Source organism: Gekko japonicus, unplaced genomic scaffold (genome assembly GCF_001447785.1).
Source record: "Gekko japonicus isolate JY-2015 unplaced genomic scaffold, Gekko_japonicus_V1.1 scaffold847, whole genome shotgun sequence".
Classification (NCBI taxonomy): Eukaryota; Metazoa; Chordata; class Lepidosauria; order Squamata; family Gekkonidae; genus Gekko; species Gekko japonicus.
The window spans coordinates 636,532-660,530 of NW_015174868.1; the positions used below are offsets into that span (position 1 = coordinate 636,532).

General features: G+C 46.4%; 1 protein-coding gene across 1 annotated transcript in view; it reads left to right on the plus strand.

Moving 5' to 3' along the window:
• Positions 1-23,999, plus strand: part of ITGAV (integrin subunit alpha V) — a 95,208-nt gene that overhangs the window by 14,937 nt on the left and 56,272 nt on the right. Inside the window, exons 3-7 of the mRNA XM_015424769.1 lie at positions 12,282-12,373; positions 13,814-13,928; positions 19,868-19,929; positions 21,355-21,400; positions 22,730-22,855. Coding sequence (XP_015280255.1) covers positions 12,282-12,373; positions 13,814-13,928; positions 19,868-19,929; positions 21,355-21,400; positions 22,730-22,855 — 441 coding nt within the window. The remainder of the gene's footprint in view (positions 1-12,281; positions 12,374-13,813; positions 13,929-19,867; positions 19,930-21,354; positions 21,401-22,729; positions 22,856-23,999) is intronic.

A 23,999-nucleotide genomic window follows, 5' to 3' on the forward strand; every position in this document is an offset into this window, starting at 1 on the left:
TGGGGCAAAGGTGTGGGGGATTCTGGTGTCCTGGCCCCACTGGTGGACCTCCTGATGGCACTGGTATTTTTGACCACTGTGTGACACTGGACTGGATGGGCCATTGGCCTGATCCAGTACTGGCTTCTCTTATGTTCGCTTATGTTCTTAAGTCACATGGTGGTAGGGTTGCCAAGTCCCGCAAACTCACCAGCGGGGGAGGCTCCGACGGCTCCGGGAGCTGGCTCTGGATGCGCGCGTGCCACCAGCACGTCAACGGAAGTGACGTGCGATGTTGCCCACGTTGGGGGCGTGGCCCCGATCGTCAGGGGGAAAACCATAGTTTTCCCTCTGGCGATCCGGGCCATGCCCCCAACGTGGGCGACATGGTTGCGTCACCTCTGGTGACGCAGCCACGCTGCTCTTCGGGGGGCGGAGTTCCCCCCGGGGCCTGATTCCGCGGCGGCGACAATCGGGCCTCCAAAGTGGGGGTTTCCCCGCCCCCACTTGGCAGCCCTACACGGTGGAGACCCTTGTGTTGTGGTAGCACCTGCTGCTGAAGCAACATTTTTTAAAAAAGAAATCTGCACAGCCAGTCAGATGTCCAAAGGCCAGTCAGAAGCCTTGCTGGACAAAAGACCCACCTGACCCTGCCCACTTTCTAAAAAACACTATTGCACCCACGGGCACCTTGTTGGGGGGCCCCTGTCGTGGGCTGTGTGACCATAAGGCTCTCAAGTACAGTGTTGTGGAAGAGCTGCAGTGTGTGTATGATGGTTGTGGAGCAAAGTAAAGTGGACTAGAATGAACATGGAGAGGACAAGAGCCCTCTTGTCACCTGTACACTCGGATCTCCTTTGTCCCTTCCCTCCAGTTTGGTTCCTAGGAAATCTTGCTAGCATCTTAATTTTGCAAACAAACAAGCAAACAAAACTCCATATCCTTGGCTAGAAGAAGACAGTACTGGTGTGAAGAGCGTTCAGGAAATGAATGAGAACCAATCGACTCTGCTCCCTGCAAATCAAGACCCGTTCTGCATCCTTTCATTTCTCTTGCTGTTCTGATGTTATCATATCCTAATGAAATAAACTCTTCCTGGTTCAAACTTCTTGAAACTTTGGGGGGGGGGGGTGAGGAGAGGAACCAGCAGCTATGCTGAGAATGTGGTGCCTCTCCCTCAAAAAACCCCCCCCCCCCAGCCCCAGATGCCTATGGGTCGATTCTCCATTATACCCTATGGGGACCAGTCTCCATAAGGTATAATGGAGCACCCAGCGACTATTTCTCTCCTCCCCCCCCCCGCTTTCTGTTAGGCCTGAAGTGGGGGGAGGGGCTCCAAACCAGGGTCTCCTGCCCCCATCTGGGGAGTGACAACCCTTCCTCATCTAATCTGTGGTTTACCTGCTATCTGTTGCATTGCAGCCTAAATGGCGTAATGTCAGTGCTCAATTTGCAGATGCCCTTTTATGTAGCAAGAGTTGTGCAAAGTGTGTCGTTCTGGTTCCTTGTCAGTTGTTTAAACTATCTGATAAAAGGCAGAAGGTTTCAGTGCATCTTGAAAAGCAAAATATGCCTATAAAGCTAGGCTTGAATTCCTCTGCTGCGAGCTACAGATTGCCCCAGCAAGGTTCCAAGCCAAAGCAATGTACAGGGAGCAGTCTTCTAATGAAAAACTGCTAAATGTCTTCTGCAAAGCTGAGTAGAAGATTTTTTGCGAGCTACAGATTGCCCCAGCAAGGTTCCAAGCCAAGGGAGCAGTCTTCTTAGGAAAAACTGCTAAATGTCTTCTGAAAAGCTGAGTAGAGGATTTTTAAAAATCTCTACACCACCATGGTATAGCGATTAGCATGTAGGCCTAGGATCGGGAAGACCCAGGTTCGAATCCCCACTATGCCATGAAATTTTCAGGGTGACTTTGGGCCAGTCACTCTCAGCCTAACCTACCTCACAGGGCTGTTGTGAGAATAACATGGAGAAGGGAAAATGATGACATAGCTGCTTTTTGAGTCCCCGTTGAGGAGAAAAGTGGGGTATAGATAGCTAAATAAACAAAAAAAGTGAAGTTATCTTGGATTTGATACATAACTGTAACAGGGAATGAACAATAAAATATTAAAGATGTCCTGACAGCAAGAGGTAATTTTTTTCATTTTGAATTATCGTTATCTAATTCTGTACTGGGTACTAGAGTGTGGGTCAAAAAGTCTACACAATGTGGCCGGGGCAGACTGTGTGTGTGTGCGCGCGCGCGGGGGTGGTGGTGTTTCCTACAAAGGTGAGGGAAGCTCAAGGTTTACAATAAAATCTGAAATCTTAAAAAAAATGCTTTGGTGGGTTATGCCTCCCCCCAAATAACAGAAGCTCTGTCTGTTGCTTTAAAAAGTGAATGCCCACTGACATCTCATGAGACTTATGTTCTGAGATTTTGGTGGCCATTTTTGGGGTTGCTAGGAACCCCGCAAGTAACATTACTGAGGTTTCCAAGCCTTGGTTTCTCTCAGTCTAAGGTGGGGGGAGGAGAATAAAAATGCTGAAAGAGGGAGCAAGGAAAGGTGGGAGGAGATGAAGAAGCCGAAGGGAGAGAGAACAGGAAAAAATGAATGGCTGCCAGGGGGAGGGAAGGAAGGAAAACTGAAGAGTGGGAGGGACAGATGACAGTCGGTTGGGTGGGTGGGAGGAAAAGGGGGAGGAGCTGCCAGGGGAAGAAGATACAGTGCAGGATGGGGGAATATCGGGGGCCAATGAGAACCTTCCCACCAGTCCTTGTCTTTTGCTTGTAAATAGGGTTGGCCAGGCCCCCCGGGGGGGGGCTCGATGGGTCGGTTCCCCGCCGGCCCGGATTGGGCCTCCGGGGGGAACCCCACCCCCAAAGTGCTGGGAGCACGGAGACGTGCCTGGCGTGATGACATCACCCAGAGGTGACATGATCGTGTTGGGCACGTTGTGGGAGGGGGGCGCTCTGTCATTCGAGGGAAAACTATGTTTTCCCCTCGAATGATAGTGGCCCCGCCCCCAACGTGCCCGACGCGATGATGTCACTTCCGTGTGCTGAAGAACTCCCAGGGAAGGCTGGGACTCCCCCTGCTCCATCAAAGGTAAGACTTGGCAAGCATACAAATCATCTATACCTGTAGAAATCATAAGGAATGAATAAGGAAGTGCGAATAAGGAACCCACTTCAGCCTCCTCTCAAAAAGAAACCTGTAGAGGTTTTAGCAGTCTGCAAATATTTTTAAATGTATTTCTGTCAATTGTTTTTTTTTAAAAACCAATGGCTAATCAAGTTAAAATTCTTCAAGCGGATGACAGCTGTAAATATATATGAGTTGCAGTCAGACAGCTTCTTTAATTTGACCCAAGGAAGTGGACGCAGGGAGATGTTGGCCTTCTTTTCTTTGCATGGGAGAGGCCCAGCTGCTTCATAAACTGCTCTTGAAACTCCTCACTGTTTCCAAAGAAGCTTCTCGTGTGGCAAGAGCTGCTGCTGTTTGAGAGGGATTAAATCCAGGGTTGCCTTGCGAAAGCAGAAGTAGTTGGGACCTCTTTAGATCTGTTGTAGGGACGTGTGTATCAACATTTAGTGAGTCAACTCACATGTTTCTTTGGAGCTGTGTGGGTCAGGGATCTAGTTCCCCCCCCTAATTAATTGTTGTTAAGACTGAGGGCGCCAGGTTCAAATCCAGGGCTGCCAACCTCCAGATAAGAGCTGGAGATCTCCTGGAATTATAAGTGGCCTACACAGACCAGTTTCCCCTGAAGAAAATGGATGCTGTAGAGGGTGAACCCCATGATATACCCCCTCCCCTCCTCAAACCCTACCTCACCCCCAAATCTCCAGGAATTTCTCAACTGGGAGTTGGCAACTCTATTCAAATCCTCCTTTTGACCTGGACTCACTGGAACATTTCTTACCTCAGATTATCACACCTTACAGGTTGTTGTGAAAATTAATGGGGAGTGGGGGTTATGTATGCTCTGAGCTCCTTCAGAAAATGGTAGGGGGAAATGTAATATGTATGGGCAGGCCTCATTATGCGCATTTTTTTTCAAATAAATACATAATTCTAAGTTTTCGCACTTGATTTAAATCAAATGGGTAGCCGCGTTGGTCTGAAGCAATAGAACAAAGTTTGAGTCCAGTGGCAATTCTAGGATATAAGCTTTCACATGCAGGCACACAAAAGCTTATACCTGGACTTAAACTTGTTGGTCTTAAAATTGCCACTGGACTCAGACTTTGTTCACTTGATTTAATGGTAGGCTTTTGTGCTTTTTGCCTTTAAAAGAACAGTTCGTTCAGCCATCCCTTGCAAATTGGGCAAAACAGGTGGAAAGGAATCAAAATTGGTGTTCCTGCCCCCCTCCTGCCAGTGTGAGCCGTCTAAAACCATCATGTATGCTTAGATTTACTGGACACAGTGTGCCAGAAACCCACTTAGTTCCACATCCCTTCATCTAAGCACTGATGTGTACAGAAATACCCATTTAACATTCACTTATGACTCGGATTCTGTTACCGTGTTAATAGGGGACCACAGCTTTAAAAATAATAAACATTTCCTTTTCACCCGGCAGCCCAGCCACATTCCAAGCTGCCTGTTAAGAGAGTGACCAGCCCACGCCAACAACAGAAAGCTTTGTTGAGAGCCTACGCCGTCACCCTGGCATGGCCGTTTCTGTGACCCATTTAGTGTACGGCGATGTGGTCTAAGAGAACTGGGCCACTGCCTCCTTTTGACGTCCTCGAGGGCAGAAAATGTATGTCAGGGGTCTAAAAAAAGTGGAATTTGTGAGGAGCCGTGCTCAGTCTTCCTTCCTCAAATAAGCTGGTGAAATGAAGTGGAGAAAATTCAAGTGTGCCATCGTTAAAAGGCTGTGTTTGGAGGTCACACGAAGGTCCTTTTCCTGTTTGTAGTTTATTCTGATTTTTTAAAAAAATCTTGCCAGCAGCCAGCTGTGGCAGCTAACGGCAAATGTAAAATATGACAGAGCAGTACAAACATTTACAACACCGAAGCCGGCCTAACAAAATAACAGTGGCAGCAGCATGTGCTGAAACAATCGAAACCCTTTTTCTGCTTTAGAGGACCTTTTCTATTTGTCTCCGTTCCTGAAGTGGGGTGGGTGGGTGGGTGGCCAGAGGAATTTGGCACAAGTCAGCAATTTATACTGATTTATGAAATCTTTGGTGTTCTTGTTTGCTGTTGTGCACCATGGTTTTTTAGTCTTTTTTGGTGTTTAGAATTTTTAACATGCTTGTAACTGTTCAGCAATTGGAATTTTTGTGGCTTTTGCATTACAGACAGATTGTTTTGGTCTTAAAATTTTGATCCTGCCCGTTTTGTCTCTGTGGGCTGTCTCGGGAATTTTGGTTTAGGGGTGTTCTGTAAATCAAATAAACAAACAAGACAAAATGTTTAAAAGCCTTGCTGAAGGGCTCAGAGGGAGCTAGCCGGATGGGAATTCCAGCGTACAGAATTTCAGGTGAAGGGTTCTCCCAGGACTTACTCCTCAGTGTAATGTGGTTTAGACGGTGGCAGCCCCCAGAGTGGAACTCACTCTGAAGATCAGAAAGCCTGAAGTTGTATGTACAACATGAAGATGCACCTTTGGGTTTCCTAGACTTATGGTTGCCAACCTCCAGGTGGTGCCCAGTGATCTGGAATTACATCTGATTTCCAGATTATTAGTTTCCCCAGAGAAAATGGCAACTTTGGAGGTAGCCTGTATTGTATTATACTCTGCTGAGGTGGTGGGTGGGTGGCCAGAGGAATTTGGCACAAGTCAGCAATTTATACTGATTTATGAAATCTTTGGTGTTCTTGTTTGCTGTTGCGCACCATGGTTTTTTAGTCTTTTTTGGTGTTTAGAATTTTAAACATGCTTGTAACTGTTCGGCAATTGGAATTTTTGTGGCTTTTGCATTACAGACAGATTGTTTTGGTCTTAAAATTTTGATCCTGCCCGTTTTGTCTCTGTGGGCTGTCTCGGGAATTTTGGTTGAGGGGTGTTCTGTAAATCAAATAAACAAACAAGACAAAATGTTTAAAAGCCTTGCTGAAGGGCTCAGAGGGAGCTAGCCGGATGGGAATTCCAGTGTACAGAATTCAGGTGAAGGGTTCTCCCAAGGAGAAGGATTTACTCCTCAGTGTAATGTGGTTTAGACGCTGGCAGCCTCCAGAGTGGAACTCACTCTGAAGATCAGAAAGCCTGAAGTTGTGTGTACAACATGAAGATGCACCTTTGGGTTTCCTAGACTTATGGTTGCCAACCTCCAGGTGGTGCCCAGTGATCTGGAATTACATCTGATTTCCAGATTATTAGTTTCCCCAGAGAAAATGGCTACTTTGGAGGTAGCCTGTATTGTATTATACTCTGCTGAGGTTCTTTATCTCCCCAAACTCCGCCATCCCCTAGCATTGCCAGGTCTCCCCTGGCCACCAGCGGGGTATTGGGGGGGGGGGTAGGGTTATCAGATCCAGGCTGTGAAATTCTTGGGGTCACTAAAAGGAAGGGAACAGAGATAATCTTTTGTGACCCCTACTCTTGGTGGAAAGTGCCATCCAGTCCCAGCCGACTGAAGTCAGGAGATGGATAGAGGCGATCTGCTATTGCCTTCCATTGCTTGCCTTTGGATAGCAACCCTGGACTTCCTTGGTGGTCTCCCATCCAAGTACTAACCAGGAGTGACCCTGCTTAGTCTCCAAATCCGACAAGATCTGGTTAGCTTGGGACATCCAGGTCAGGCTGTGTCTACACTTACTGCACTTCAGAAATGTCTGTAAGTGATCAGTAGTTGTCAGGATTAGGATGGAGGAAGAGGAAGAAGACGAAGAATTATACCCCGACCTTCATGCGGAGTCGCTGCCAATGTTCCCTCTAAGCTGTGGAATCTTGTGGAGTCTACTTTGTGAGCTACTGACATTAAAGTTGTGAGCTAGCCATTTGGCTGCTGCATAAATTAGTTTGCTCTGGAGTCATCCTTCCTGAGATAACAAAAAAAATGTGTGAGCTGAAGGCTAAAAACCTGTGAGCTAGCTCACACTAACTCAGCTTAGAGGGAACACTGGTCGTGGCTTACAATCTCCTTCCCTTCCTCTCCCCACAGCGTAATGTGGTTTACCCTGTGACGTAGATGGGGCTGAGCGAGCTCTGAGAGTACTGTTCTTGAGTGAACAGCTCTTGAGAGAACGGTGACTGACCCAAGGTCATCCAGCTGGCTTCCTGTGGAGGAGTGGGGAATCAAACCCGGTTCTCCAGATTAGAGTCTGCCGCTCCTAACCACCAAACTGGCTCTCAAAGAGCGAGGCAGAGCATTGGCCAGACCCAATAAAACTCCTCTTTTTCTTAACCTTCCTCTTTTCCTACTCTTTTCCCCCCCCTTTAATGCTCACTGGAGTTCCAAAGTAGCGGAAGGCGAGACAATGAAAAAAGAACATAATAATTTCACGTATCTCGTATTTCTGGCAGCTGTGTGGCAAGAGTGTTCAGGTTTTTTTCACGCGTTCATTTTGGCTCAAAGAAGCTATGATTTATACTGATGCATTTACAATTTGTGCTGACAAACAAATTGGGCCCTGATTCAGTCCCGTGTGCCAAAGGCAAAGTTGGGAGGACGGGCAGCCTGCCCTCTTTGGCGGTGTGCAGTTCTTGGCATTAATAGCATTAGGCACTGTGTGTGTGGTTAGGTAGATTCCTATCTGGATTTGATTTACTTGAGCTGTAACTAGAAGGAGGGGGGAATGTTCTACGCTGCTCACGCTGTATTAATAAAATAAACTCCTTTTGCCGGATGAAGTTACAGTCCTTCACTCATCTGTGACAAGCAGGCGCTTTCTGTTTCTAATAAGGACTGATTCACATAACGGTCGGTCGGGGTGCTTAGCTGCTTCTGGAAGATGCCTTGAACATTCTGCATTCGTCATCGTCTGGTCCCCTCCCCTCTGACCAGCTGTCAGCTGCCCTAGGGTTGCCAGCTCCAGGTTGGGAAGTTCCTGGAGCTTTGGGGATGGACCCTGAGGAAGGCGTGGTTTGAGGAGGGGAGGAACCTCAACATGTTATAGTTATAGCCGTAGAATCCACTCTTCAGAGCAGCCGTTTTCTCCAGGGGAACTGATGTCTGTTGTCTGAAGCCAAGCTGCAATTCCCTTGGATTTCCAGGTGCCATCTGCAACCCTAAGCCACCTACATGTGCCCTTTTTACCTGTTTATGTGCCCACTATAAGTGGTTAAAAATAGTTTTGAAGTGTATGTGTAATGTACTCCGCCATTACCACGTGCGCGACCGTTGGGCCATGCGGTCAAGCACCAGCCTAAAGCTTCGTACATTTAGAACAATAGCCAAGCGGATCCTAGCCCGCACCAATCAGAGGGCCAGGTCCGCAGCCGAGAGCCTATGGGACTCTCGGCTTCTGTAAATAACCTATAGGGTGAATAGGGGTGTGTTTTGGTGGTGGGTTTCTGGGCATATATACCGGCCTGCGCGCCGGCTTTCTTTGTCTTGTTCCTGATTGAATAAAGTACTCTTGCTGAAATCACTCCACGTTTCCGAGTACTTTTCAGTATGAATAAGGTGCACAACCCGCTGGCCACAAAGGCGACCATGTACAGGACTGGCTGAGCTATAGAAGCAGATTAGGCCCTTGTCTGAGGTACCAAAAGTCTAGGATATGCCTCTTTCCACTCTATAGATGGCTTGAAAAGAGAGCTGAGGGAATACACAGAAGCACCTTGTCATCTGGGAGATATCCTCTGCATTCCGGAACATATTAGAGATTTTTGTTTTTAAAATCTCTCTTAGTAGCCCAGCACATAGAAGTTGGAGTGAGCGACTCAGCATGCCTGGGCCTCCTGGGGTGCTACATCACTCTAAGGGTGTATAGGTGTTATCCAGGGCTCTTTTTGTAGAAAAAGCCCAGCAGGAACTCATTGCCATAATAGGCCACACCCAACAGCAGGAACTCATTAGCATATTAGGCCACACCCCTGACAGCACAGCTCATTAGCACATTAGGCCACACCCCCGTGTTACCAGAAGTGTGGTCATCCAGCCACACCTACCTTTTGCTTTTTATTCTGTTTACCTTGTTTGTTGTCAAAACCCAGGGCCTTTTTTTGTTGCAGGAACTCCTTTGCATGTTAGGCCACACACCCCTAATGTAGCCAATCCTAATGAGTTCCTGCTGTTGGGTGTGGCCTATTATGCTAATGAGTTCCTGCTGGGTGTGACCAACTTGGGAGCCAGCCGGAACTCCGTTCCTGTGCGTTCCTGCCCAAAAATAGCTCTGGTTATCTCCCTAAATAGGATGCCTCTCCTTATCTTAACCTGGGAGGAGGGTCCACCCTCGAAAGCAGCCATTTCTGAAGTCTGGAGATCAGTTGTAATTCTGGGAGCTCACCAGGCCCTACCTGGAGGTTGGTAACCCTAACTGCTTTACAAATAATTGGGTCTGTGCCAGACATACCAATTCATCCCCCTTGAACAATCTTAAAACCTATAAAACATTTCCAAATGTTAATCAGTTATTCAGCCTTAAAAGTAACATTCACGTACCAGTTAAAAGTAAATCAACATTTAGCCATATTCTATAACTTATCAAAGAAGGGCCCTCGTACTTCCTTTCTAGAGATTCTATACAAAGAACAGCATCAGGCCTAATGTGTTACATCTTCAGCGATCCCTCTGGCCACGTCAGTGTGGAATCAATATAGAGTTTTAAACCAGCTGTTATTTATTTTGGCTGCCTGTAGAGACAGGAATATAGGTCTCCAGAAATTTCCCAACAGGAAGTCATAAAGTGCCAAAAGAGATAAAGATTTCCTTACAAATCTGTAGTATACAGTATGTTTGGATGAGTCATATTCAGTTTCTGACTCAGAAGAAAGCAAAAACATTCTCTCTGTCTTTGCTTGATGTGGGGACATGTTACCTTCATGTATCATCTGGGAGGAAATTGCAACCAGTGTGCACTTTTGAGGGGCTGTTTATGTGCCTGAAGTACAGCCACTTTCTGTCCCAGTGTCACTGTTTTGTTGTTTTTTCCTAAGCACATGTAGTATAAAACAAACAGAAAATCCAGTTGCAGTTTGACTTGGCTAGGGCTTTTCCGCATTCTCATTTTTCCTATTTCTAAGTTCCTCTTTCTTTGGGTGTGGGAGCTGTTCCAAACACATTTTTCTCCCTCTAGTGGTCGATTCGATATTACACCAGTTTGTGTCCAGCATAAAAATTTGCAGTTCAAATCTGCAGGGAGATATGCTGGAAATAAACTGGTGTAATATCGAATCAACCACTAGGGGGAGCAGAACCCAAGTGGAACAGACCACCTCTTCCTGAAGAAACAGGAAGTTACAAGCAAGAAAAATGAGAATGCGGAAAAGCCTTTAGCCAGTACATTCCAAATACTGTATGTGTAAGTTTTTTTGTACTTCTGTCAGTATCTGTACTTTTATACTGTGTGACTGTATCCTTAGTTCTTCCATGAAATGAAAAAGAGTATGTGTGTGAGAGAGAAATTTGCCAGGATTATTTTTGCAGTTTTTTATTTCTTTATTTCATTTATAGTCTGCTTTTCTCAAAGAGAATCAAGGCAGATTAAAAATAAACTTTGTCATTTAAATGCACAGGAAGGTTGTTTGGTAATTGTGCCATGTGGCTTTATCTCCCTAGAAACCTATCTTGCTTGAATCCTGCCTTTCTTTCTAGGAAGCTGGGGCTGTGGGTGTAGTCCTCTGCTCCTTGTTTTATCCTGGCAATAACCCGGTGAGATATGTTGGACTGAGAGAGGGAATGACCCTAGGAGGGACCATGGCTTAGTGGTAGAGTATCTTCTTGGTCTACAGAAGGTCCAAGGTTCAATAACTGTAACTGTACATCGCTCAGAGCTAGCAGCTCTGCAAGGATTGAGCGATTAATAAATTGAAAGATTATTTATTTATTATTTAATCCCTGACGTTCCTAATTAAAAGGTTCAGGTAGTAGGTGCAATGCTCCCTCTAAGCTGTGGAGTCTTGTGAGCAAAAATTCTACTTTGTGAGCTACTGGCATTAAAGTTGTGAGCCAGTGATTTGGCCATTGCAGAAATTAGTGTGCTCTGGGGCCATCCTTCCTGAGCTAAGACAAAAATGTGTGAGCCGGAGGCTAAAAAACCTGTGAGTGAGCTCACACTAACTCAGCTTAGAGGGAACACTGAGTAGGTGATGGGAAAGTCCTCTGCCTGAGACCCTGAGTAGACAGTACTGACCTTGATGAACCAATGGACTGATTCAGTATAAGGCAGCTTCGTGTTCCAAAATCACCTAGTAAGTCTGAGTGGGGACTGGAATCTCTTCACTCCGTTTACCCCATAGCACTTGTTCTCCCTGTACCGGTTTGCTGTAGTGGTTAAGAATGCAGACTCTAATCTGGGATTAACTGTGGTTTGATTCCCCACTCCTCCGCATGCAGCTGCTGGTGTGACCTTGGGTCAGTCAGAAATTCAGAGCTGTTCTCTCAGGAGCAGTTCTCGAAAGAGCTCTCTTAGCCCCACCTACCTCACAGGGTGTCTGTTGTGGGGAGGGGAAGGGAAAGGGGTTGTAAGCCGCTCTGAGACTCCTTCGGGTAGTGAAGGGCGGGGTATAAATCCAACCTCCTCCTCCTCCCCTCTTGCATTATACCAGCGTTTGCATCCATAATAAGGGCCTGTTATCATAATATAGACCTTTTGGCGTATTAAACCCCAGGAATGCTGTCTGTACTAAGTAACAAAAGAGGTATAAGCTTCTACCTGTTCTTTTCTCTTCTGTTCCCCCCACCACCACCCAATGTTACAATAGCAAAGCAGAAAATATGTTTTCCCTCGGTACATTGCAAGATATATATTTTTTTAAAGTCAGACATGTGTTTTAGAAGTACAGTGAAATAGATCTTGCATGACTACTGCTGAATTTCCAACAAAAGATAAAACTTCAGTTGCTTTGAGGGGGGCAGTTAGGCTTGGATTATTCATCATCACGTCTGACAAGTGAGCGTGTGGATGAGTCGTCCCAGATCGAGTATTAGAGAGAGAACTCTCATGCCGTCTCATAGCCTAATGTTCGTCCTGTAGAATCAGCTCGTGGGTCGTCAAGCACTTAGTACTCAAGTAACGGGAAAACAGGGAATGGCCCGTGCGTGACTCATGAAGCCGCCCTTAGTCGTTTTCTTTGGGGTTCACAGAAGATCATCGCTCGTTGAGCTGTTCAGATATGGCAGCATTTCAAGATCTCCCCCCCCGCCGCCCCTTCTTACTAGTTCCCTGACTGAATTGTTTTGTCTTCTTCAGGCAACAGAAATTTTGCTGTGAATGATCCATTGGAATTCAAGTCAAACCAATGGTTTGGAGCATCTGTGAGATCTAAAGATGATAAAATTCTGGTAAGGCTTCATGTTTAAGGCTTTTCACGTGTTGCCGTGTTCAAACTCTTTGGGGGTTCTGACTGTAAAAGCATGACGCATGCAGAGTGGGGGGGGGAACCCTCTTGCGGATAGCATGGCTTCTTTCCCTGCCCCTCCTTCAAATATACCTACATCGTTTTTGCCATGCCACCATGAACTGCTAACTGTCCTCATGACATTGCAGAACCGTTTGGGATGTTCTCTGGAATTCTTTAACCACAGCAGAATGTCATGAGAAAGTCAAGTGGTGCAGAAGGGTGAAGACTGTGGAGAGCTTTATATGAGATTCTAGAGGATAATAGAGTAGGAATCAGCACTTGGAGGCCACAATCCCAAATCCAACTCCTTGAGAGAGTACCGTTTGCTGCTGTCCCTCAGTCTGCCAGTTCTTAGATTAGAGAAGTATGTGGAGGGAATTGTGGCTGACAAAACTACGTTGGGGCCCTGCCCCACTAACCTGTCTTTTTAGGGCTGTGAGGCCCAGCTGGGCAGCCAGTAAAAGACCATGGAGCAACTCTATGACATGGTAACCATAGAGTTTTTTCTCAAATGATAGAGCGTCCCCCCCCCAACGTACCCTGCACGATGATGTCACCTCCTGGTGATGTCATTGTGCTGGGCGCGTTGGCTTGGACAGGAGTCTTTGGGGGCAAGGATCCCCCTGCCGGCCGGCTCGGAAGCGGTGGAACAGCCTCCGAAAGCAAGTAAACCCCCGCCCCTGTCTGGGGAATGGCAGCCCTAAGTACACCCCACTGAAGTCCCTCCCCTCCCCAAACCCTGCCCTCCTCAGCGCCCCCCCCTCCAAATCTCGAGGTATTTCCCAGCTTGAAGCTGGCAACCCTACATCAAGTCCAGCATCCTGTTTCTCGCAGCGGCCAATCAGATCCCTGTAGGAGGAATAGTTAGTAACGGGGCTACTCCTCCGTGAAAGACAGATGGCTTGGAGCTTCTGGCACTGACGTGCAGTAGATGACCAGTGCACTGCAGAGCAAAATAGACGCTGATGCTGCCTCCTGATAGGGTGGCGCCAGCAAATTAATGGCTACAGCTCTTGCCTGAAGAGTCAGCAGACGTTGTTTAATGGGGACCTCCCACCCTGTTGCAAAGCAGATAATTCACAGGTGCTTTCAAGTTTTCTCAGACTGCAGACAAGGCAGAACTTCCCTTTTGATTCACCCGCATTGCTGCCCAATACGTGGGTAAGGTGGAGGCCGCGTTTCTCAGATTGCAAACAAGGCAGAGCTTTCCCTTTGATTCCCTGCATCGCTGCCCAAGACATGCGTAAGACGGAAGTATTCTTGCTCAGTGCTGCCAGGTCTTCCCTGTGGAGTTTTCTGTGGCTTTACAATGCTCGCTCTCCCCTCTTCAGACATTCAGTGGCTATTTCTAAACAGCTGTCGCCTTTTGCTTCATTTGCAGGCATGCGCACCGCTGTATCACTGGAGAACTGAACAGAAACCAGAGCGGGAACCTGTGGGAACTTGTTATCTTCATGATGGGTCTAAAGCTGTTGAATATGCTCCCTGCAGGTCAAGTATGTGGAGAATGTCTTGCTGTTGTAATTACTGCCCTGAGCCTCTTCTTCTCTGCGCCGTCACATTTAATGCACAGCAAGGAGGGATAGATCATGCACTCTCTGTCTGGCTGCTTTCATTGTTGGATCAATGCACTCTCAATGCACTATAGCAATCATATGCAACTGAATTGCAACTGTGTGAAACAGGAAAACCCGGTTGCAAACAGTTGGTATGGTGCATTGAGGGTGTTTTAGCCAATGTGTGTGAAAGCAGCCACTCTGTAGAGGACATACAGTAGAGCAGGCTGTTCCATGCATAGGGATGAGCATCAGAAATACTTGTTTTTGGTTTATCTTGATTTTCAACATTTTTAATTTGTTGTTGTTGTTATTATTATTACAAGTGCATTGGAGGTGGGGAGGCTGAAGCCCTTCCTTCTCACAGCCGGAATTCTTCTTCCTCTTCTTCTTCCTCTTCTTCTTCCTCTTCCTCTTCCTCTTCTTCCTCTTTTTCCTCTTCTTCCTCTTCCCCTTCCTCCTCCTCCTCCAAATGTATAAACCGCCCTCCCCCAGAGGGCTCAGAGCAGTGTACAACATGAATTAAACATCATCATCAACAACAAATAACAAATGCACCTAGTAATTAAGTTCCCAGCTTGGACCTTCCAAGTAGGTCTACACAAAGTCCACCTGAGCTTTGTAATGTGTGGATAGATCCTTGTACTGTCACACCATAGAGATCTGCTGATTGCTGGAACGGAAGGTTCATCTTGTTTCCTATGCCTAAGCTGCCATATCCCTCACAGCCTCTGGTTTTAATTGTTTTAATGATGTGGGGGGGGGCTGAGGAGGGCAGGGTTTGGGGGAGGGACTTCAGTGGCGTATAATGTCATAGAGTCCACCTTCCAAAGTGGCCATTTTCTCCAGGTGAATTAATCTGTGTATTTTAGCTCTGGTTTTAATTGTTTTAATGATGGGGGGGTTGATGGTTTTAGTGTTTTTTAAGAGGTGATTTTATTGTCTGTGTTTTTAGTTTGTTGGCTGCCTTGGTGGCACTTGTAAGGGCAGCAAGGCAGGGTATAACCTTTGTAAATAAATAAACTTTCTAGGTAACGCAGGGCCTCTGTTCCCCTTAAAAAAGAATAAGACATTGGGCATCCTGCAGATTTCATTGGAACGATCTGGTTAAGATAGATTGTCAACTAGAACAGACAAAGGTTTGCCCAGCTGTAACGGGCAACCACCCCGACCTGCATGGCTCAGGCCAGCCCAATCTCATCAGATTGCAGAAGCAAGGTCGGCCCTGGTTAGTGCTTGGGTGGGAGACCCCCAAGGAACTCCAGGGCCACTAAGGAGAGGCAGGAAGTGGAGAACCACCTCTGTTAAACTCTTGCCTTGAAAGCCCAACAGGGTGGCTGTAAGTTGTTTGCATCTTGACGGCACTTTCCACCCCAGGATACACAAATTTTACCCACCCCATTATGGGAGACAAACAAATGCCAAAGATCTGTCTTGAAGTGGTTGGCTTTAGCCTCTCCCCCCCCCCCCCCCCCCGGCGAGTATTTAAATAGCAAAACCAATTGGGGAGAGATTGTGAATCACCCCTTGAGTCAAAAGAGTATCAAAAACTGCACTAAGGAAAAGGAGCAATTCGTTGTATGCAGAGATAGCGATAAGGGTCCATTAGCATTTCTGTCGTAAAGCCCTGGATCCAGAGGATTACCCATATCGTGAAAAGTCTCCTTGGTCTCACTTGCGGCATGTGAGACATCAGCTCTGGAATGCTTTCTTTTCCTGTTACGAGACGAGCCCTATCTCAAAGCTTTCTGTGGCTTCTGGATCTGTAAATAGAGGCAAAATGGAAAGGAACACTTTAGATTTTCTACTAAGCCTCACTACTGGTGGAACTGGCACCGGTTCTTACAGGACTGCATGACGTAATTCACAAATGCAAATAAAGCCCGCCAGCTATGTAGGGCAGCTCACGAGTATGGCTGCCAAGCCGCCATTGGGGGCAGGGAATCCCCCACCTCCAGGTCTCATTGCATGGGAGAAGAACTAAAGGGTAGCTCTAGGAATTGCTGGAAATGTTAAGGTTTTCTGATTTTAACATAGGATTTCCAGTGATTCCTAGAGCTACCCTTTGCGATTCTGGGTAGAATCATAGAGTTGGACCCTTCCAACTCTGTGATTCTACCCAGACCTCCAGGGTCATCTAGTCCAACCCCCTGCACAAGGCAGGAAATTCACAAATACCTCCCCTTCCACACCCCCAGTGACCGCTGTTCCATGCCCAGGAGATGACAGAAAGCCTCCAGGATTCCTGGTCAAACTGGCCTGGAGAAAATTTGCTGCCTGACCCCAAAGTGGCAATCAGCATTTCCCTGGGCATATAAGAAAGGGTCACAAGAACTAAGCACTGAGGCAACCCTTCCTGCCCCTCCCTCTCATGATCTGCCTGAGTTCACAGAATCAAATTCTAGGAATTGCCGTGAACGCTATGGTAAAAACGTCCTGTAAGCAGATGAGGCCTTCAATTGTTGGCACGGTGGACAATATGACGTCACTTACAGGGGAAACCTAGAAATGACATCACATTGCTCTAGGAATTGCTGGAGACTCTGTTTTCTGGTGAATCCTAGAGTTTCTGGCGATTCCTAGAGCAGCATGATGCCACTTTTTCCTGGAAGTACATCATATTGCAAGTAGATAAATAGGTACCCTTTCGGTGGGAAGGTAACAGCGTTCCGTGCGCCTTGGTGTTCAGTCATGCCAGCCACATGACCACGGAAACGTCTTCGGACAGCGCTGGCTCTTCGGCTTTGAAACGGAGACGAGCACCGCAACCCTAGAGTCGGATTCGACTGGCTTTCGAGCAAGGGAAACTTTTACCTTTACCTTACATCATATTGCATGTGGTGCTAATGTCCCCCATCCCTACTGCCCACCATCTCCTGGTTGCTAGCCAACCAGCAACCCTAGCTGACAGACTCTGGCTCCAACTTATTTGTGTTTACTAGAATCCCTGTCAAAATTTGATATGCAGACTGCATCTCTGGCTACCTGGAGAAAGTGCAGGCTCTTTATAGGCGTTCCAAACAATGCTCATGGCCACCACAATCCTGGTAACTCCCCTCCTATACACTTTTATCGTCCCTTTTAGGGCATTTAAGAAGGGCATATATATTTATGCACCCTTCTTAAATGTCCTAAGAGGGATCATAAATGTGCACGTGCACATGTGCGTACACACACTCATATGTGTGTGTATAAACAAACTAATAGGGTGCCTTTATGAAGCTCTTAGATTTATCTGCTAATTAGTTGCTTTTAAAGTTTTTTCTTTCTTTCAATTTTTATTTGTGCTGCTTGGGGGGGGTACGGTTTTTGTTTGTTTTTAAGTGAAGGTTGTATGCCTCCTTAACAATATTTTATTGAAAGACAGCAGGATCTAAATGCTTTAAAGTGTCATCCACTGTTTTCAAAATTCCAGTATCGCCCGCAGGCTGAACATAGTTGGAAACCTTTGCGCTACCATGTGAAATGTGATGTTCACTTTTTTTAAAGGGTTGGATCTTGGTTTCCCAACTCAGGTTCACCACAGCAGCTGTGGGGAGTGGATACTAAAAAATAAAGCACAGCCCATTTGAGCTCAGACCACCGCCATGAGGAGAGGGAGGGCTTCTGCCTCCCCCCCCCCAGGGATTTTCACTGCAACGGGAAGGAGTTGTTCCCCCATTCTTGCTGCTCAACGTGCAGAATGGTAAACCCCACCTAAGTTATCTACAGCCGGAGAAGGGTGTGTTCCATTCAGAAGGAAGCTCTCTAGTCGTTTTGTTTGGGAAGTTCTCTAGAAAACATTGGTTGTGAAATCACAGCAGTTCTTGAAAAAGAGGGAACTGAAAGAGGAGGATATCCGCAGCTGCTTGTCAGTTCGCTGGATTCTTTATGAATGGATTTTGTTTGTCATACGGCTGGGACACGTTGACGTATTATATCTCAGAATTTACTGTTAGTGAGAATTTATTCTCAAGACGTTTGTGTACTATTCGATAGAGAGTAACTACAGAATACTGGATTGTAAAGATACCCCATAAATACTGCGTTATAATTTATTATTGTGCAGATTTCAGTTAGAAAATAAGTTACATAGCTGTAGGATCCTCAAATATGTGGTGAAAACCTGGAAATTAGAATTGTTAATGTAATGTATGCATTGGATGCATGTATACTTTTGGTGATGTCCATGTACAGAGTCGCCTCTTAGGTTGCTGGAAGAGGGTGTTTGCTATGACCAGCGTGTTCTCTTGACAAAACTCTGTTAGGCTTTGCACTGCTTCATTTTGTTCTCCAAGGCCAAACTTGTTAGTTATTCCGGTTACCTTTTGACTTCCTATTTTAGCATTCCAGTCCCCTATGATGAGGAGGACACCATTTTTTGATGTTAGTTCTAGGAGGTGTTGTAGGCTGTGCAACTGAACAACAACAAATGCTTTTGGTAGAACATAAAAGACGCCTGCTCCTTGGGAGGAAAGCGATGGCGAACCTAAACAACATGATAAAAAGTAGAGACATCACCCTGCCAACAAAAGTCCGCATGGTCAAAGCAATGGTATTCCCAGTAGTCATGTATGGCTGCGAGAGTTGGACTATAAGGAAGGCCGAGCGCCGAAGAATAGATTCTTTTGAACTATGGTGCTGGAGAAGCCTCTTGAGAGTCCCTTGGACTGCAAGAAGATCAAATCAGTCAGTCCTAAAGGGAATCAACCCTGACTGTTCCCTGGAAGGCCAGATAATGAAACTGAAGCTCAAATACTTTGGCCACCCAATGAGAAGGGAGCACTCCCTGGAGAAGACCCTGATGCTGGGAAAGACTGAAGGCCAAAGAAGACGGGGACGGCAAAGGATGAGATGGTTAGACAGTGTCATCGATGCAACGAACATGAAGTTGAGCCAACTTCAGAGGACGGCGGAAGACAGGAGGGCCTGGCGTGATCTGGTCCATGGGGTCGCAAAGAGTCGGACTCGACTGTGCAACTGAACAACAACAACAACAAAGAACACATTAAAGTTTTATTCATTGCGGTGTTTTTCTTTTGCTTCTTTTCCCAGTGTCACCGTTTCAAGCACAGATAGGATCTGCTTAATTTTTTTAATAGCCATTGCCCACAGCTGCTGTGTGCCTGCAGGGAACCTGAGCCCAGTCCGGGCAACCTGGACCCAACTCTTAAAAAACCCCAAATGTCTAGTTTGGCCCATAGTTCCTGCAAGGGAAGAGTTCCCTCTGCACCTATTTAACTTGGATTAAGTGTGTTATTTTTTCCCTCTGCACCTATTTAAATTAGGTTAAGTGTGAGGGGCAGTGGAATGCCTGAGGTCACTGCTGGGTGCAGTCGCTGAGGAATCTGGTGGTGGCTCTTTCTTGAAGGCCCGGTTCTGACATGACGCGGTTTCAGGTCCTGGGGGGGTGGGGAGAGGACCAGCCTTGCTCTCTGACTCCTGCTTGTCTCAATAGTAGTCTCTTCAGGGACCGAGAATTTTGCGGTTTTGGGGTAATGTTGCTAAACTGGCAACATTAGTTAGGCCCAAAGGCTTCTGTGATAGTTTCCTGGACGTTGACCCCCAGGGAACTGGGCACAGCCAAGAAAATTCCGTAAGGGCACCTAGGGTTGCCAGTTCCGGGTTGGGAAATACCTGGAGATTTTGGGGAGGGGAAGGGTTTGGGGAGAGGAGGGGAGGGGAGGGACCTCAGCAGGATATAATGCTATAGAATCCATCTTCCAAAGCAGCCATTTTCTCCAGGGAAGCTGATCTTGGTTGTCTAAAGATCAATTGTAATAGTGGGGGATCTCCAGGTGCCCGCGGGAGGTTGATAACCCTAGGGGTATTCTTTCTAGCCTATGCCGGAATGTATTTTACGTGCCCCTCTAGTCAATTATTTTTCTCTTGTTCTGCAGCAAACATTGATGCCGAAGGACAAGGCTTCTGTCAAGGGGGATTCAGCATCGACTTCACCCAGGTACAGAAGCCCGTTAGAGCGTGTCTCTCTTCCATTCATGTCACTTGACGATAAAGGAGAGAGCTGGCAAAGATGGATTCGATGAATGCCGGTTTGTCACAGCGCCTTTGCCGGGGACTTCTTATCACTTCATTTCTGTCCTCGGATATTTACGCTTCTGGACATGACTGCTAGACTGAATGTTTTATTCAGTTCAGAACTTAAAAAGAGTTTGTAAGGAAATGTAGGAAGAAAAGAAATTAATGGAAAGGAGATAGCTTGCCCCCCTCTGTTTTGCTAATCTCGTTACAGAAGATAAGAAAATCTGTTTTAGAATTTCCTTTATCCTTTTGTCTCGTAACAAACCTGCTTAAGTTAAACTTGTAATTTAAAAATGCAGCTGGGAAATGTATGGGTCATAGTAATTCAGCTGTGGAACAAGACGGGTAGTGCCAGCTGAGAATGGAACCTCCATGTTTGGAGGCAGCGTGCCTCTTGATCACGTGGGGGGATTTTTAGCGCAATCCTGATAACACTTCCCTGGCAGTACAGAGTTGCCAGACTTCCTACTTAACAGCATCTAGGAATTGCCAGAAACTCATTCCTCAGAGGATAAGTGATAACAACATCTGAAAGATCTGTACTGGCTGCCCATCTGTTCCAGGCACAATTCAAAGTGCTGGTTCTTACCTTTAAGGTCCCAAATGTCTTAGGGCCAGGGTAATTGAGAGACCTCCTCGTCCCAACCTGTCCTGCCCCCAAATAAGATCCTTCTCACAAGCCCTGCTCTGTGTATCCCAGCCTTCAGAGGCAAGGCAGGTAGCAACCAGCAACAGGGCCTTTTCAGATACGCAGTATTTATTGCTTTACAGCTGTTGACCTTATAACCTTAGCTTGCTATTTAGCTCCGACTTTGCATCTCTTAAACATCAACATGTTACACGCAGTGTTCCTCACAGTTTTTTAGCCTCCGGCTCACACATTTTTGTCTCAGCTCAGGAAGGAGGGCTCCAGAACAAACGAATTTATGCAGTAGCCAAATTGCTCGCTCGCACCTTTAATGCCAGTAGCTCACACAGTAGAATTTTTGCTCACAAGACTCCACAGCTTAGAGGGAGCACTGGTTACATGTTAATTTGTTGTTAAGTCCCTGTCTATAAGTTTGGACCTTACCTACCATTCCAATGTATTTGAAACAGTGTGCCTTGTACACGAAAGTTCATACCTTGAATAAACCTTTCTCGGTCTTCATGGTGCCACTGGACTATCAATTTGTTCTACAATGAAATCTGGTTTCGCTAACCTCGATAAAATTGGCTAGTTGTTTGCACTGGAGAAATTCTCTGATGGAATTCTGTCAGACTGCAGCGTTAGCCGGGCAGGTTACTGTGCCCTAACAAAGCTACTACAGCAAAGGTGCTTACCTGGTTTTCTTTCTCACGTCAGGGAGACAGAGTTCTTCTTGGAGGACCCGGAAGCTTTTACTGGCAAGGTGAGACAAGGCCCTTCACTGCCAAAATGATGGTCTTTTAAAACCACCTATGTACCCGCGGCCCTGACCTGGATGGCCCCGACTATCCCGGATCTGATCAAATGTTGGAAGCTAAGCAGGGTCGGCCCCGGTTAGTACCTGGATGGGAGACCACCAAGGAAGCCCAGGGTCTCTGTGCAGAGGACGGCAATGGCAAAACCGCCTCTGAACGCCTCTTGCCTTGAAAACCCTACAAGGTCGCCATAAGCCGGCTGTGACTTGGCTTTCCACCACCATGTATACATGATACAGAAATGTATAGAATCAGATCCCAATGCCCCCTTATCCTGAAGAACTGGCAAAGGGTGCAACTTTTATCTATTCTGCCTGTCTTCCGACCCTGGTCACCCTCCCAGTCACTTTTCCCCTCAAGGCTCCCTGACCTTTGCAAATGTTTGGAACCTTTCAGGGGGAGAGGCAGCTGTAGAGAATTTGGAATGGAGAAGCACTGGGCAGGAAAAAGATGGAACACCCTACCCATCCATGAGGGTTGCCAACCTCCAGGTGGGGCCTGGAGACCTTCCAGAATTTCAGCTGAATTCTAGATGACAGCCATCAGTTCCCCTGGGCAAAAGGGCTGCTTCGGAGGGTGGACTCTCTGGCATTACATCCTGTTAAGGTCCTTCCTCTCCCCAAACCATGTCTTCCCCAGGGTCCAGGCCCCAATTCTCCAGAAATTTCCCAACCTGGAATTGGCAACTCTACCTTGCACCCATTCAGAATTCCATTCCATCCCTCTCTCTGTTCAGAAAGATCTTACATTGCTAAATACGTTAATCTTGAAAATGCTACAAGGCTATCTTATTTCCACTGCAGCGGATTAATGTGGCTGTTCTTCAAATCTAGAACTTTACCTTTGAGTGACTCTCCAGTTTTCCTATGCATGACTTGGGGTCTTTTTGGAAGCTTTGCTTTCAAGATAGCGCAAATATTCTATCTCATTTTAAAATTCAGGATAATAAGAAGCCAAATTCGATCATTTGTTTTTATTCTCACATAGTTTTCTCTTACTTTTTGGTGAACGTAGATCCAGGTGGGTAGCCGTGTTGGTGTTCAACCTCTGCCTTATATGTGTGGACTGGTTATTTCCGTTTCGTTGTATCTGAGGAAGTGAGCATGCACACGAAAGCTCACACCTTGAATAAAACTTTGCTGGTCTTAAAGGTGCCACACTGGACTCGAACTTTGTTGTTTTTGGTGAACGAAGGGACTAAAAACATTCCTTCGGAATCATATCTGTGTTATTCCCGCACCCTATTTTCATCCTCCCTTCCTCTCGCTCTTCTCCAGGCCAGCTCATCTCCGATCAAGTGGCTGAGATTGTGTCAAAATACAACGCCAAGGTCTACACCACCAAGTACGATAACCAGTTAGCAACCCGGGCGGCAAGTGCTACTTTCGACGACAGCTATTTAGGTGGGTTGCTCTACAGCACTGGTTCCCAGAGTGGGCAATACCACCCCCTAAGGGGCGCTGGAATGATCCAGGTGGGCGGTAGGAGCCTTGGGTGCAATTGGGGGGTGTTGAATAAAAATAAGGGGGTAGTGGAAGCATAAAGAAAGAAGAGTCCAGAACCTATCTAAAGCAGCCTTTTCCTGCCTTCTCCTGGTCTTCCCTGAGATCAGGGAGGGAGGGGGAGAGGGGTCCCCACAGCCAATCACAGCCATGCATTTGTAAATTGCAAATGCATGTGCACCCTTGCAAGACTGGTGTTGCTGCTGGGCTATTGTGTGGTGGATGCTGCTGGCCTCTAGCTTCAGGCCAACAACATCTTTCTTTACTTACAACAACATCTTTCTTTACTGTGTGCAAATTTGTCACTGTATCTTTTTGTCTACTTCTTGAAGGTAGATTTCCAGGGGGGCACTGAGTAATTTCCCCCCCCGAAAAGGGGGTGGTAGACCAAATAAGTTTGGGAACCTCTGCTCTATAAAGTAAAACAATAGTAGCTTGTATTGATGATGTGACCAAGTTTGGGGCCGTCCCTTCATTTTACATGAACATTGATGGAGGAACGATTGTTTTCAGTGGTTTCAGTTAGAAGAGAGAACCTTCATAGATACATTCCTACCCATGCCTATAGGAGCTCTTCAGCCTGCCAGGACAGAAAGGAGAGAATTTATCCTTCTTTAAGAGAGGATGATGTAGTGCAGGCTGGATTTGCTGAGCTGATGGGCCCTCTGGTTTGCAGGTTAAATTTATTTATTTACTTACTTTGTTCTTTAGTAAAACGCAAAAGACTTGTGCGATCAAAAAAACGGAAGAAAAAACAGAGGACCTATCACTCTACATTTTATCCTGTCCTCTCTCTATAGAGCCCAGAACCAAATTTCTCACAGAGCTTTTAATGGGCTTAAAATTTTCTTCAGATTCAGAGAAACTGTTTTTTTCTTCTCTCTGAGGCTGATCTGTTTGTCCCTTTGATCCTTCGCTTCAGCAGCCAAGAAAATACGGGCAAGAACTGCATCTAAAGAGGGCAATGCTTTTATTTGATTAGTATTTTTTGATTAGTTTTGTTCTGTGTGTCAGATCGTAACGGCCTTTGGCGACAGATAATAAA